The sequence below is a fragment of the Pyxicephalus adspersus genome, chromosome 5 (genome assembly GCF_032062135.1).
Source record: "Pyxicephalus adspersus chromosome 5, UCB_Pads_2.0, whole genome shotgun sequence".
In the NCBI taxonomy this organism is placed as follows: Eukaryota; Metazoa; Chordata; class Amphibia; order Anura; family Pyxicephalidae; genus Pyxicephalus; species Pyxicephalus adspersus.
The window spans coordinates 24,535,057-24,552,108 of record NC_092862.1 but is presented as its reverse complement, the minus strand read 5'-3'; the positions used below and the strand labels follow the sequence as shown (position 1 = coordinate 24,552,108).

Below are 17,052 nucleotides of genomic sequence, written 5' to 3'. Positions count from 1 at the left end.
TAACCTAACTGCATGTTTTTGGAATGTGGGAGGAAACCCACACAAACAAGGAGAGAACCTACAAACTCCATGCAGATAGTGCCAGGATTCAAACCTGGGACCCAGCGCTGCAAAGGACAGAGTGCTAACCACTGACCACCAGCTGCTCAATATCAGTACACTGATAGAAAAATGGAAGTCTGTTTCTCTACATAACAAATACATAATAATAAAGTTTATGGGAAAATAATGTCACGTTCGCCGTGTCCTAATGTCATGTTTCACTGCCATGTGCTGTGTCCTAGCATTTAGTACATCACTCTCTCTTTCACCCTACACTAACATCATATTTTACACATTCACCTTGTACCAGTATGTCATATTTTCTCTTCACTTTCATCATGTCCAAACATTGAGTACAACACTGTCTCTTTCACCCTGTACGAAGGTCATATTAAATCATCACTTTCACTGCATCTTAGCATGCCATGTATTAATGTTTTTTTCAACTTGTACCAGCATGTGATTTTTCACTGTCACTTTCACCCTGTACTAGCATGTGATATGTCACTGTCACTTTCACCCTCTACCAGCATTTATTATTTAATTGTCTCCTTCGCCTTGCACTAATACATATTTTCCTATCACTTTCCACCACCATTTAGTATTTTATTGTCTCCTTCACCCTGTACTAATGTCATATTTCACCACCACGTTCACCTGTATCAGTATATATCGTATTTCACGACTAATCTTACTGCATCCTAGCGTTTAGTAGGTCACACTCACCTCGTAGTAACATGATATTTCACCATCACTTTCACTCATCTTAGCATTGAATATGTCGGTGTCACTTTAACCCTGTAGCAGCATGTGATATTTCACTGTCACTTTCACCCTGTACCAGCATGTGATAAATCACTGTCACTTTCACCCTGTACTAGCATGTGATATGTCACTGTCACTTTCACCCTGTACGAGCATTTACTATTTAATTGTCTCCTTCGCCTTGCACTAATGCATATTTTCCTATCACTTTCACCCTGTACCAATATGTATTATATCCCTATTTATTGTACAGAGCTGTGTAATATGTTGGCGCTATATAAATCCTGTTTATTAATAACTATAATATTAATATTTAATTGTCACTTTCACCATGTCCTAGCGTTTAATGTTTCAGATATTCATAGGCCCCATTCTAGGTAAGCTTCTCCCAAGCCTCTCCCCTATGTGTAAAAGTTCCAACAATGTAAAAGTCAAGCCCCGTTAATAGGGGCCCGGTAACCTGAACCCCCTTCCCATGATGGCAGTTCTAACATCAAATTTTACTGTGACTTTCATTGCCTCTTAGAATGCCATACATCAGTGTCACATTCACCCTGTACCATGCCATCTTTCACCATCACTTTCACCTTGTTTCACCATGGCATAACTCAAACCTTTTTTGCACCCTGTACCAGGAAGCTAAATTTTTGTGTCAGTTTTATCCTGTGCCAGCACGCCATATTTCACCTCTTCTTTTATATGTTGCAGAATGTAGTACATTTACCATTGGCCAGCATGATATATTCCACATTCCCTTACAGAATACAGCAGCAAAATCACTCACTTCAGCTCAACATCAAGGTAAGGCAAAGACGACCCCTCACCCATCCCCCTGGGTACCTGAAATTTGAGGATCCCATGTATATTAAAGCAGGTGCCAGAATTTACAGCTTTCCTGGCCAACACTGCAATCCTTCACTCAGCCTTCTGGGGTCCATCCTGGGGCCCCAACTAGCTAGACTTCAGGGAGGCCAGAGAACCAGCCTCACCGGGGACACACATTATCAGGGATGCCAAATTTTAACCTACCCTTACATGCACCTGTTTCCTGTAGCCATCCGAAGGTCTAAAAAAATCTCAACCACCTTCTTCAACTTGAGGATAACCAACAGATCCACTCTCACCCATTCCTAAGAGCTGCAACACCAGGAATGCAAGGAGATGGATGCCATCTCATTCTGACTCTGGGAGCCACAGTGACCCTAGAAAATAGTACTTACTTGTTTGTAGAAGTTAATAGACCTACTACTTTATTAGCTCATTTCATGTCACATGCATGGCTCCAAGACTTTTCTAGAGCCACCCCAACCTTCTGGAATGGTCTTTCTCATTCTATTCCACTTGCTTTTACTTTTTGCACATTTAAGCTAAAATCTATGTTTAATTTTTGAATAGTTCTGGTGTGTTGGCAGCACACAAGCTTTTGAATGGGCTGCCCTAATGCAATACATCAGGGGTCGGCAAACTTTTTGGACTACTAGGCCATTTCAGCAGGTCAAGAAGGCACACTAGGCCAGAAGAAACATGGTGTCCAAGGAAATTTTTTTTCCAACCGTGACTGCAAGCGAGCAGCCTCAGTCTTCTGCTCATCCGCGGTGTAGTCTCTGTACGTGTGCGTGTGCTTGGCAACGAAATGCCCCTTGAGATTCGACCGTTTGAAAGTGCTATTGGTGTCGTTGCACACTAAACACGGCTTTGTTGCTGCATTGAATGAAGAATAACTTGTCAGTCCATTCGGGGTTGAAGACACAACGTTCGAGGTCGACCTTCCGGAGACTGGTAGCTGCGCGTTGCTTCTGCTCTTTAGGCATAGAAATCGGGGTTACTGTGCAGTAACTTGATGATATCGATGATATCTCGGGAATTCGCGATAACGCGACAATTCAATTAGGCTGGATCCAACAATAAATAACTAGGGGGGCGTTTGGAACACTGGCTAGGCTGTATCTGGCCTAAAGGCCAGAGTTTGCCTACCTCTGAAATACAGGTTCACACATCTAATGCAATGCATCAGATAGGGACAAGTCCAACAGGGCCCTTAGACAGTTGCCAATGTCCTGTTTGGAAGATGCCTTCTCTATTCGCATTCTAGTGACACCTCAAAATGTTGGTAATCCCTCCATTACAGGTCCAATGATAATGGTCGCTAGGGCAAATTAGGAGTTTGAATCGCTCCAGAGGGCACACACACTGGTAAAACTCAAAAGGGGTTCTAATTCTGCATTACTTTACCCAAAACAGAAAGTTATGTCTTTAGATACACTTTAGATCTATATAGATATTTAGCTACTTCTGCTATGTTGTTTCTCCTACAGTTACCAATATTTGCCATAAAATATAATGTTTCCTTTTGTAGAGTATGGTGTATGATACTGTGTGTTGTGCCATGTGTGCTATAAATGTGAGTTCCCATGCTTGACATGGTGTGTATCGTTTTGTATTGTGTTCACTATTTTGGAAATAGATTGTGTGTTCTAGATATTAAAGAAAAGGGAAGGTTTTTGTTGTATATTCTCTCCTATTATTGAACTCATATAATACGGTTGACGCGAAACGTGAAACTAGTGTTTTGGATATTGTTCGGGCTACTCTGTCCCCTGGGCTGGGCATTGAGTATGTTGAGCTCCGGGACTAGTAATTAATTAGTTAATACCAAATGAGCACAGAATGGCATGAATGGTACAATTGTCTACGAAAAGTTTAGGAGAATTGTTAGGTCTAAAAAATATTTATGATAATTAAAAACAAATCAAAGAACTTGTTTATTAGCCCACATTAGTTTTTGCAGTCGATTTTTGTGCAAACTTATAATTATGTTATTGTAATGTGTTCTTTCTTTCAATACTTTAGAATTTTACTATCCAGGGAATAGTTTTCCAAGTGAAGAGTGCCGTATTGTTTGCATAGCCTGACCATTGACTGTCTGAACACTAAAGAGCTGTCTCTTAGGAAACCCAACAAGCGAATCTCTTTCTTTGTCATTTAAATGAAGAAAGGGAATAAAACTCCAGAAGGACACATCAGTCCAACATTGCTGAAACTCATTCTCTGAATGCACTTCGAAGTTTCTGCCTCATTCTTCTGCTGCTGGGTAAGTGTTACCAAAAAAAAAAAAAAAACAGATTTCATAATAGAAGTGGCAATTTCTGCAGTAATTATCATGCTATTAACACCACAAAACATTAACCTAACCTGGGGCCTTTGAGCATTTTTTGTGCGGCCCTTGAGGTCCCTTCAGACTATATTTTGTGTTTTTTATGGCTTACTCAATCCAGTGAACAGAAACTATTCTTTATACTGGGTCTTCCATTAGCTAATTAGTTTTATTTCTAACTTTTACACTATCTTACTTTTTCTATGCTGTGCCTCTTGTTTCTTTTTCATGTTTTTTTACTCCAAACTTTTGTTATAGGTCCTTCTAAAAGAAACAAGACAACCAATGAGGCAATTTTTAGGAGGGCTGCAGGAATCAGAATGTGGAAGCAGAGATTTAGAAAAGGGCTGTAATAGCACAAATCTATAGCAGTGTATTAGTGTATAGCATCACACAACTCCTGTAGTATGCCAGTAGTCACTGACTATCTCTTGTAGTCTCCGTCAGCCTTCTGTAGCATTACATTCATTGAATATTATGTGTTGGTGATGTCAGGGGGGTATATTAGAGGCCCCCTAATATAAAGTAAGTTGACCATCACTGGTTTAGAGGATATGCAGAACATTATTAAAGATGTAGGAATGGAGTGAGCTGTATTTGCTCATCAGGGTTGGAATAAATCCAGGGGTCAGTTAGCCAATGCACCGAGGCATGTTTAAGCTGATGCTATTAAAAGCCTTTTCAGTGTTTAGTATGAAGTTTCCCGTGTCCATACAATTTACTTCTGATTTGCTGACCTGGCTGGCATTTATTTACATGTCCCGGGGGGACAAATAAATATAAAATGTTATAGAATTCTATTCTATATTATAGAATGTACATTATGTGAAGGTTTTGTTCATCAGAGTTGTGAAATGTTATTAGGCAGATAACTAAACTCAACTAATTGAACTTACTGATTAACTTTAAAATCGTCCAGGACTACTCTACCACACTTTATAAATTATTTCACCTTTCCTAGATAGTGATGAGCATTTGTAATGCCAAAGTCTTGTTTATGTGATTAGATTTTTGTTTTAGTGCATGATTGGTAAATTGGGTTGTCTCAGTCTTTCTCTACCTTTTTTACATGGAGGAACTACAAAAAAAACTTTTTAGATCCTTAGGGATTCCCATCTATAATTACTATATTCACAGCTTACAGTACATTAGTGTGGTGGTCAGAATGCCTCTTACATTGCTGGTCATTGAGAAGAATGTCACCCTGTGGAGGAACTCTAGGGTTCCAGAGAACCAGTAAAAAATAGATCTTTAATTTACAAGTTGCTTTAAGGCTTTTTTCAAGATATTCACAAGATGCAGAATGTTTTGAAACACATGTTAAACATAGATGTGTAAGAATCCAATGATGGCATCCAAAGTTAAAGAATTAGTGGCTATGAGATTCAAAGGTTATCTTGCCGACGCCCAAATACAGTTTTAGTGTGTTTCCCCAAAATAGATGGCTATATGCCAATGGCATCCAAGTTATATCTAATGGGAGCAAATCTTTATGGTTATAATATATGGCTGATGTACGGGTAATAATTGCATATGTAAGAAGGAAACCGCATTGTCACTGGCTCCTAAATTTTGAAAAGAATGATGTGTAAAGACAAAGCTTTTTCTTCCAGTTTTTTGGACAGTGTTTTATTGGGGAGATTTTTATTTACATCCTGTTGCAGAGGTGTAGAAGTGAGAAGAATTCCTAACAAAAAAAGGATGGTTCTCAAACCACAATAAAAGTTGTCCTCATTCCTGTTTTTTTAAGGTGACAGCTGGTACATCTTGGATATCTCTTTGCTTTATGTTTTAGTGACAGTGGTTGCTACATCAAACCAAAAGGGTGACCCTATACACACACTTTTAATGCCAATAAGGAAAAACAGATGTAACAAAACAGACAGGGGGTAGAGAACTGTGATGTCCATGATGGTATTTAGTGCTTGCTTCCTTTTTTTGTTCAGACACCACGATGGGTTACGATATTGAGCGTTTCCTGGGATATGTGAATGACGGTCTCCTGTGTTGTATATGCCGGGATGTATTAGAAGATCCTTTACAAGCACCCTGTGAGCATGCATTTTGTGCTGCCTGTATTCATGGATGGCTTGTTCACCACAACAACTGCCCAGAAGACAGACAGATGCTTGCTGTGTCTGACTTGAGGCCATTACACAGGTATGTGCAGCACACTTTCCAGTTGCTCTTACCTGAACTAAAACTTAAAGTATCCCTTGCATTGTGGAGAGGATGGATAGAGAACAACATTTCCTAAAAAGGTATGTTTTGCATAAAAGCACCCCTGTTGATTACTATAATACAATAACATAGCAAAAACAACAGCAACATAGTAATAACAATGGACAGTCTATTTTGCGTCAGAAGTATTGTTTATGGAGAGCCCAATTTAAACGATTTAGTGTCTAATTTCAATTGTAGGTAATTGTAGGTAAGTAGTTGACAGATAATAAAAATGATATATTGACCATGAAAAGCTGAACAAATCCTCTCAAAAGCACAATGTTACCAAGATGCAAATACAAGACCTGCAAACACACCTCCCTCTGTAACCACATTCATTCACTTCAGAGACTGGCAGTTAATTGACATTTTATGCAAATCACCCACTGCAAAACCACATTCTCAACTGCTGATAAAATCACATTTGGAAGCAAGCACTTCATTTTCTACCTAATAAATTGCAAGACTAAAATTCAGCAGCTCAGTGGGCCCACACCAGCCCTAATATTGCCAGAGATACTCTTCCTTTCTTTAATGGCTTTATAGTGCTTTTCTGGTGGGCATCCTAGAGACCATATTTCATAGAGTAATGATCATTGTGTAAAGGAATTCACTTGTGTCTTTGATTAGCAAAATTGACTTCTTCAAGAAGAGTCACTTTCCTAGAACTGCTCCCTCCTAGCAGGTGATAGCCCTCTGCTCTTCTGGGAGTTTTTATTTATTGTGTAAATCAGCATGGCTCCTCTGCTTCCCATGTCACTATATAACCTTTTATGTAGCCACCTGGGGAAGAATGCAGGGCAAAAAAAGATTTACTTGCACTTACTAGCAGTCTCAGGTACTTAACATGTGTAAAGTAGGTTATAACTGTGCATACAATCTCATGGGAAGATTGTTATTGAAATGTATGATCCAGTGACTTTCCCAGTCATCTAGCTTAGCAAAGCAGTTTTGCTTCTTTGATTCCGCTTACGATCACTAACGTTAAGGCCATTGCAGATGAGTGTATGCATGGAGGAAGGAGCAATGACAAAGGTAAAGGAAGAAGTAATAGAATTTATTGCCTTTGTGATGTCCAGTAGCTATCATTATACTACTGTTGGTGTATATGAGTATTCACCTTATAATCTTTTAAATGGTAAATAACCCAAGGAGTTTTTAAATTAAAAATGCCTTAAAAAAAGTCACAGAGTGTTGGATATGTCTGAATGTAGCATTCTCTTTGTCTTTGCAATGCTAATAATTGTGCAAGAAGCAGGGCAGACATTGGTGACACTCAGGGCATCACATTTATGTTATGGAACCAAGCCGAGTAAGTGTTGAAGAAGACTGATCTGCAGGTGTCAGAAATATGCACTAGGAGCCTATTGTAACTCCATTGTAAATAGAGTGCAAATCAGCCTTTCTCTACCTTTTTAAAATTAGGTAACCCTTGAAATAACTTTCAGGTCTTCAGGAAACCCCTTCTATAACTAATACATCCTTATTCAGGGCTATATAAAATAGATTTTCCTATATTTACTGTCACAATGACAACAGTTTAATTGAACAGGAAGTAAGAGTAAATTTCTTACCTCAACAGACAGTAATATATATATATATATATATATATTTATTTATATATATATATATATAAATATATATATATATTATTTTTAAAAAATTGCATACTTTTCATTGTATGGTTGTGTCTTTGCCTTGTGTAGGTGACACCTAAAACTATGCGTGATTGGCAGGGTGTTTGTGCACAGTGACAAGGAATTTCGCCCACACTGCATTCGGAATTCCAATATGTGTTGCTTAGCTGTGGAGTAGCTGAGAACACTAATTAATACTGTTTTATAGGGTAGCCAGTCAGTGAATGCTGAAAATTAACATGAATGTTACCTAAATAACGTTTATTCTGAACTATTGTGGCATGTACACAAAACAGGCAATAAAACCTGCAGCCTTTCTGAAGGATTGAAAGAAAAGAATCCTGTTGATTGAATAGTAATAGAAAAACACAAATCAGGGACAGATTCGGAATGTTAGCTTGTAAAAACTTTTCTTGTAAAAAACAATTTAAAGAATTTAACATCTTGCAGTACCGCAATACAGAGGATCATGGAAACAGATAATGGGGAGGGATTCCTTACAATTTTTTTATCAAGTAAACTGATCTGGCACAAACTTCTCATTTCTCAAGGAACCCCTAGTAACCTTTGTAGAACCCTAGGGTTACATGGAATGCTGTTTAAAAAACACTTGGAGCAGGTCCATAGCAGAAATGTAAAAGCTGCTCTGCTCCAAATTGTGTATACAGATGTGAGAATGAATTAATATTTGTTTAATGTAATAAATATTACCTACATTTTTATACTAAACATTTTTACTTTGTTTTAACACAGATACATGAGAAATGACCTGAGCAGACTCCAAATCCAGTGTAAGAATGGACGGAGTGGCTGTGGGATGGTGTGTTCACTGGAATCTATAGAAAAGCATGAGCGAGAGTGTGAATATGGGCGCATGTCCTGTATAAATGCTGGTGAGTGTTTAAATCCCTGGTCCTGTGACCCTCTGCAGGCAATACTCACTGTATTGATGCTTACTAAAACCAGTAAAGGATGTAATAGTATTCTCTGACTTGGTTACAATTTTTTATGTTCTTTTTATCCACGCTCCTATCATCTCTCGTCTGGACTACTGTAACATCCTCCTCTCTGGTATTCCACTAACCCAGCTCTTTCTTCTACAATCTATTATGAATGCAGCCAGACTCATCCATCCTTCCCACTGCTCCTCTTTTGCTGCATCTCTTTGTAGTTCTCTTCATTGGCTTCCATTTCACCTTAGAATCAAATTCAAGCTCCTGTGCTTTGCCTTCAAATCCCTCCACAGTTCTTGTTCCACTTACATTTCTGACCTGGTAAAAAATACTCCCCTAGCCGCTCTCTCCGCTCCTCCAATGACCTACTACAGACTTCCTCACTAATAACCTCATCAGATGCATGGCTCCAAGACTTCTCTAGAGCTGCCCCAACTCTCTTACTCATCCTATTCAGCTTGACCACCAATGGTCCATATTGTTTTTATTTCCTGAAGCCAAATAAGAAAAAAATGGGTTTTAGCAGGTGGTAACAAATTTTCATTGTGGAAGATAAACGGTTCAGAATTCCTTTAATAGGAGATGTTTTGTACATTTTATGTCTAAATGGGATACATGTATTTCTTTAAGTCTTGACGCCAATTGCTCACGTATGCTATATGTAAATGCATGTATATGCTAGGGTGGCACACATCAGTATGAAAGGTCCCAATAACCTTTTTGCACCTTTTCCAGAACAATACATTTTCATTCTTTTATTCTAAGTTCAGCAGTCACTTACTGGTTTCTTGTTGTGAATTTTGCATGGGGAATATGTATGCTCCATCTCATGCCTAGCCTGAGTGATCAGATGCAAGTATCCGGGGGAAAGCTTAGAAGAGACCTTTCCTTTTATTCTGCTCAAACAGAATGAGTGTTAACTAGGGAGGGGTTACCAGGAAAAAAGAAGGGAAAAAGGCAGGAAAATAAATGAATGCAGCTCCCACATCTAAGGACTGTTAACCTACCTTATTATTCCTTGGGTTTACATTTTAAGTGTACTGTTCTTAACTACTAGGTTGTCCTGCTCAGTTTGAGCGAAGAAACCTGGACAGCCACCTGGCAGTGTGTGAACATCGAAGCCGGGAATGCCCAAATGGTTGTGGTTATGCCATTCTTAGTGCTGAAGATTTACAACATAACTGCATAGCTGAAATGAGGACAGAACTCGAGCTTCTAAGGTAGTTATCATTGCAGGAGTGTGCACAACTCTGTTGAAATGAAACACAACCTTTAATGTCAAAAAAATTAGTTGTGTGAAATTTTTTTTTTCAAAACATGTAGCCATTGGAAAAAACTTTTGATTCCCAGTAAACTGTTTATCCAGTTTCCTGGGCACTAGTATGTAACCCAAATATTCCAAAAAGAACCTAGATGTTTAGCGATGTGACCACTGATGATAAAAATTCTAAAACATTAACAGGAAATCAATATAATGAAGTTCTTAAGTCTTTAGGCATGCGAGCAGTATTGAAGGTAGCCAACATTTCCTTTTCATAAAATGATATTGCATCACTGCTTTTAAAGAAGTAAAGGTTTGCTGTAACAAGCAGGGTATCTATACCATTTTTTGAGAATCTCCAGAGCAGTGTTTCTCACCCAGGGTTCCGTGGAACCTTAGGGTTCTTCCAGAGGTTACTAGGAATTCCTTAAGCAATAAGCAATCTGTGCCTCTCAGGTCAATTACCACTGACACCAATGATCTTTTTGGCTATCTGTAAAGGTGACATTTCTCCCATCTTCACCACCACAATAATGTACTATGAGCTGTATATATAGATATTATAGTAGGGGTTCCCCAAGAACTAAACAAACTATATTAAAAAAGGAGGCACTTAATGGGTTGTTCTGTAGGTATTTTCTTGAAACACATGATATTTACAGATAAAAATTATGCGTGATACAGAACTATCCCTATGCTTATGATTTTCCAGTAAGAAGCATACTTCCAGCATTTTATTGGAATGGAAATAAGAAGGAAAATGGCCCATGTGTACTAGTTCCTAGAGTTTTACAAAGACTCATAATGTTGCACTCCAGTGAGCAGTTTGAAAACAATAATAGGTCTGCACTCTATTTTGCATCTTATATCCACTTACAGCTTTATACTCTCCAATCTCTGTTCTTCGCTGTTTAAGAAATACTGAACATGAAGAATTTACTTCAGAAAGGGGAAGTTTAGCTGCTAGCAAAGCTGTTGGAAAGACAGGGTATGGAGGAATATCCCCCCATTGGGGGCAAACAACAGCTAGATCCTGTTCTTCCCTCCCTTTCATCCTGCCCATTAACAAAACCCCTACCCAAAGTTTACCTTCAAAGCTAAATATATCATATGCAACTTTTAGTTATTAATATTAATAATAATAAACATGATTTATATAGTGCCAACATATTACGCAGCGCTGTACATTAAATAGTTTTCCACTGTTGTTTTTACTAGATCTGAAATGATCTGCAGAGTTGAGGAAACAAAGCGAGAGATGGAATCCAGGCTGGACTCGCAGAGAAGACACATGGTGCAAAAAGAGAGCATACTACAGGGTGAAATTGAAGAGCTCAAGGTAAAATTTTATGTCCTACAAATTTTAACAAACATAAAACTTTATAATGAAAATGTGGCTAAACAGTTAAATACTGTACAGATACACTGTTAGATGCATTTAGATTTAGCAATTTACTGGACAAATTTTCTGATTTACATACTTTCCACAATGCACAGCCAGACAATGAACATATGTAGCTCTTGTTTATCTACAACTTATTTTCCCGGTTTAGCAGTTCAACTACTATGTCACCTAGTCATCTCCAGTCTTCTTCTTGGAGGATATTGAGTCTGATTTATTAAAGCTCTCCAAGGCTGGAGAGGATACACTTTCATCAGTGAAGCTGGGTGATCTAGCAAACCTGAAATGGATCTATTCCAGGATTTAAAACATTGGCTAACAAATAGCAAATTACTTTTAAGAAATCTATTCCAGGTTTGTTGGATCACCTAGCTTCTGTGTGGAAAGTGTATTCATTCCTATCTTGGAGAGCTTTAATAAATCAGGCCCATTGCGTCTGGTAAAATACTAAGTAAAGAGTTGACCCAGCAGCATGTAACATTATATCAATGGATCCCCCCCTCCCTATAAAAAAAGCCATAATTCCCTAACTTGCATCATCCTTCATGGCTGCCCTGTGATCTCACCTGCAACAGCCAGCACCACTCAAGGCTTCAACATTGCTGATTCTCTACAAAGCCAATGTCTGCTGTTGAGAGTTTGGCTTTACCGACTTCACTTCCCCAAACTGCTGTCCAATCATGCGTCATGAGATGCAACTTGTGGCTTTGTAGAGATGACGATGAAGCCTGGTTTGGTGAAGGAATTGTGTTAGATTACAATAGGCACATTAAGGATGTTGCTGCTTTTAGGAGCTAGCAGTTGAAGAGGTTCCATCCCTGAGTCCACACACCAACTGTGAAGAAAGTGGTGATAGCTACGCCTATGGGACCCCAGAAGCTGTCATCTTACCGATTAGTAGAGATGTGCATATCACCAGAAGGGTTGGCAAAACTATCTCTTGCCAGGTAAACAAGTAAACCTATAGATATTTATGGGTCAATTTGTGTTTAATAAATAGACAAAAATTAAATATACAATAAAAATAGTCAAACCATAGTACCTGTATAGTGGTATTGCTTCAGAGAGGTCAAATGTTAAGAATAAAGTGGGGAACCATACCCAGCCATAGTGGATTTGTGAAGGTTTGAGGGGTTTGAGATGGGCTACGTTTATCATTCCTAAATAATAACAATAGAGATGTAGGGTGGGAGAGGGGACAACAATAATGCAAGGTTATTTAGGCATTTAGAATATGAATTAGGGCTCCATGCTGATTTCTCAATGCAGATGGGGATACTGAAATGCAGCCAGCATGTTATACATTTTTCCATATAGTCATTTTCAAATGCTCTAAATTCCAACACAGTGGGCCAGGAAGGGAGGTGATGCCTGTTTCCGGAAGAGGGAGATGAGTTGGTGAGCAGCTGCCAGTAGGTAGCATTACAAGGTTTTATTTTGTGGGACAAGCCTGGGAGTATCGATAGTAACCCTATTTTAGGGGTAGGAGAGATTATAGATCTGAACATACAGACAAAATTTCATGCCAATACGGTTGCAGGACTGGTATATGCAGGTAAGTCAGCCTATAGATATTTAAACTATATGCATAAAGATTTATTACACATACATATATAAACAATTTTAAACCTTTGTTTTACTTGTTGATCACATAAAACACTTTGCACACAGACTATTCTTAACCTGTTTAAACTCTACCCTGAATGAACCATTTTTTGAAAAGAACATATTTAGATTTAGAGTAGCACATATCCTGTCAAAGAGATGATTTTCCTTTGTTATGTGTAATGACTGAGTTGAAACTTCTGTAGAAGGCTACTTGCCCATATATATCAGAAAGAAGGCTAGAAGTAGAATGAATAGAAAAACCAAGTCTAATTCACACACTACTGTACTGGAGAAGGTGTGCAGTGTGTTTGTAGCCTGGTGTGTGTTCAGGTACACAAAAACAAAATGATGGTTCTGACACGTAAACCCCTAAATTACAGAATAAGAAAACCTCTGCATAAAGGCAGCTAAACCACATGGAATAAGAGAATGAGATGAGAGGGTCAACAAAAATATCAAAGGGTAAATGGACTCACAACTGTGCTGGTCCACACTGGGGCTGGAATCACTGAAATGAAATATTAAACACATCTTTGATATTACAAAATAAAAATTAGACAAATAGATTTAGAAAAATCAGGAAGACCGTGAGTGTCATGTTGGACAACACAGTTGTGCTAAAAACTTGTCAGTGCTATCACTGCTTACCCCTTTAAAAAAAACAAAAAAACATTGGTCCTGAGAATTTTCTGATTTTACTATCTGCTTTTGTATGCTGTGTGAAAAGCTAGAGATGAGTATGACACATTGTGATTTGCCTTGGCAGAGTCAGATGTCACGGATGATGTCTGATGTGCGGACTCTCATGGCTTCAGAAAGACAGCATCGACAGGACTTGGAGCAGGCAGATCTGGAGAAACGAGAACTGATGGAACTTCTCAAAGGTTTACAGCGCGAGTGTAGGTCAAGAAATGAGGATACCCAAAAACCCCTTAATAGCCGCCCACTAACACGTTTAGAAAGTATAAAAAGAAAACCCAGGGAAGTCACTGTTATCTAAATTCCTGAATATGATATATGGCTATAAAGGTTTATGAAAACCAACACTTAAATTGAAGAATAAGATCTACATTCTTGTACTTACATTGCATTTACTAGAGACTTTTTTTGTACTTTACCCAGAGTCATTTTCCCAGAATAATTATGCAAATAGGAAATTCTGATTTTATTCTGGAGCAGCATACAACTATTAGTGACGTAGAAAAATTGGGGGATAAGATATACATCAACTGCCAGACAATTAGCATTTTTAGAAGGTCTGCAATAGAAGTTGCTGTATTTCTCTTGGAAGAGATCTTAGGGAATCATTATTATATATTATAAGGGAACTATTTGATGTCCCTTAGCATGAAGCATGTTGTAAAAACTTGAGTATTGTTGCAAAGCTTGAATAAATTAGCCACAATGTAAAGTCTTAGACTGGATTCATATCTCTGAATTAATACATATCAATACAAGGTGTCCATTAAAATCAATAGAAACATATGAACATACTTTTATAAGTGAATATTGAGGCAAATTAGGGAGTGCTAAAAGCAGAAGGCAAAAGTGTAAACCCAGTTTTAAAAGACATGTTCCTTTGATACAGCTACCTTGAATCAATTTTCCCCCCACCTTGAGTGCAGCCCACCAACTCAAATGCTTTCATTTATCTTTTTTTCTGGTGTTGCAAAGCCTTTCAAGTGAAAATATCCCCAGTAGGGATAGCAGAGTACAGCTTACTGATAGGATTGAAAAGGGCACACATGTGCAAGGCATGTTTATTAAGAAGAGGATGTTTATGGAAAGTCGGGTCCAAGCCAGGCAGGGCCACACAGTGAAGAATGCTAGTTCAAGGAGAATTAGAAGTATCTGAACTGGTTGGTTGCATTCAAGAGGTAGGAAGAATTAAATGAAGAATAAATGTATCAAAGGGTTTTTTACTCATCTTTTTTTTTTTTGGAACACATTAAGGGACACAGGAAGTCTTTGACCTTTGAGATTATGCTGCCACTTACATGAGGATTGGAAAAAAAAAATGGTAGGTAAGCCCAGGATAACCCCTAACTCCCAGTATGTTAAATTGAAATAATCAATGAGCAGGGTGATCAGCCCCTGGCTTTTTATGACAACAAGGGTGGTTGATCACTGCAGGTGGAGTGCAAACCCATAAGGTGAGGGAAGGGGCATCCATACAGGGCAATGTTGTGTCCACTGGGGTAAAGTAGGAAGTTCATTTGCAGAGAATTGTACCATGGTATTGCTGCAATTCCCAAGCCATGCTCTTGGTACTGCTGGAAGTAGAAGGAATTATCCTTGCCTGATCTATAGTTTTTTGTATGCCAGTGTCCAATTCTCCTGCAGGTTGCAAAATAACTGCAATGGGCAAAGACCTCCTGTGTCCCTCAGTGGAGGAGGGGTCTTTTACCTAATATATATATATACATAAACTGATTTTCTGTTTCAGAGACGAGGTTAGTAAATGCATGTTCAAAAAAAAAAATGGAAAAGTCTACAATTTTCTCCAATACTGGAAAGCAAGAAATGCTTGTTTGTTACATGAGCAGACACTAATACAGAAAAATATAACACTTGCAACTAGAAATATAAACTGAGGTATCAGTATTTTAAACAATAGTAAAAGTAAAACTAATGACTATATAATAGAATTACTTTACTTGTTACACATTTATAACATTTAAGAAAGCAGTATAGATAAGTTACATACACCAAGTCTTTTTTCTTAACCAGCTATATTTTATTATTAAAAATGAACCTAATGGTGATTTATTACTTGGTGTAACCCTGACTATCTGATATGCAACCTGTAAATTAGCCAACTAGGAGTAAGAACTTCAGTTATCTAGTTGCAACAGACCAGTGATATTTTTTAGGTAGGATTTGTGGTTATATTTTCTAAAATGCACATTAAAATGCAAACAGATAAAAACAGCTGGAAACGAAAAGGCAGCACACTGAAAAACCCACAAAAGTTGATTGCTTAAGGATTTATGGAGAAGAATGAGAGTTTCAGGGACCAAATTAAAAAGTAGTACTTGAGGTGTACCTATCAGTGATTAATACAAGTGGAAAAAAATCCCCGTTATGTAATAAACATTTTTATGCTCTAGTAAAGTGACTTTTCCTAGGTTTAAACTATATCACCAAGCCTACTGCACGCAATGATCAAGCCCCTCTCACACTTGCTATGTGACCAAGAGCAGAAACCACACTGCACGTTAACATATTTGCACACATTGCCCTAGCTGTGTGGTTCTTCTTCCAGACACCAGAAAAAAAGTGCAGCTAAGGAGTGATTTGTCATTTTCAGGAACATCACCGTGATGCACTGTAACCACAGCTGTGTGCACAAAATGGTTCCCAACCACACACATTCAGTTAAAAAGGAGTTGTGATCCTGGATTAGTCTGTGGTAGAACACTGCAGGTCAAATGCAAGTCTGGAGTGGCCCTTAAACAAATCCATCTTTTAGGAAAGGCAGATGGAAACATTGTCAGGAGGAGCACAGTGACCCTTATGATAGGTAAAAGTTTGTGTTACACATACGTGTTAGTTACCATGTGGATAACATCAAAATTTCAGTGTAAAATTCAAAGCTAATTAACCTATTATGTTTTTATTAAATACAGAATGGATTCAATTTGATAATTGTCTAGAGCTTAGGTCAAAAGCTTGAGAACCCAACAAGATTGGCAGGTGACCGAGTATGACAATGTTTCGTGTAGGCTTGAAGTGGAACTTACCTTTCTGATTTAATGGTTAACCAAAACAGTCACTTTAGAAGCATGCTTCCAGTGAGAATAGGCAATGATGTCAGCTCTCAAATGGCTGGTGTCAAATTTAGGCGGATCACATGCAGCAAACATAGCAACTGCACATTTAATAGAGACTATGATGGTGCCATCTGAAGTCAGAAAGAATGGGAGGATTTAGTTTTGCTTTGATGCACAGATTTCTCAGGATCTTTGTGGTGCAAAAACCAAAAAGAGTATTTACAACAATTTTTT

General features: G+C 38.2%; 1 protein-coding gene across 3 annotated transcripts in view; it reads left to right on the top strand.

Moving 5' to 3' along the window:
• LOC140330629 (RING finger protein 151-like) overlaps window positions 1–15,248 on the top strand; it is a 19,210-nt gene extending 3,962 nt beyond the window's left edge. For 2 of the 3 annotated variants that reach the window (XM_072410904.1, XM_072410905.1), the window contains exons 3-8: window positions 3,658–3,898; window positions 5,908–6,121; window positions 8,575–8,714; window positions 9,832–9,994; window positions 11,254–11,374; window positions 13,812–15,248. In XM_072410904.1, coding sequence (XP_072267005.1) covers window positions 5,916–6,121; window positions 8,575–8,714; window positions 9,832–9,994; window positions 11,254–11,374; window positions 13,812–14,045 — 864 coding nt within the window. In that variant the 5' untranslated portion in view covers window positions 3,658–3,898; window positions 5,908–5,915 and the 3' untranslated portion in view covers window positions 14,046–15,248. Of the gene's footprint in view, window positions 1–6; window positions 1,609–3,657; window positions 3,899–5,907; window positions 6,122–8,574; window positions 8,715–9,831; window positions 9,995–11,253; window positions 11,375–13,811 lie in introns of those variants that run through there. The other variant, XM_072410906.1, reaches the window with a different exon arrangement.
• The last annotated feature ends 1,804 nt before the right edge of the window (window positions 15,249–17,052 follow it).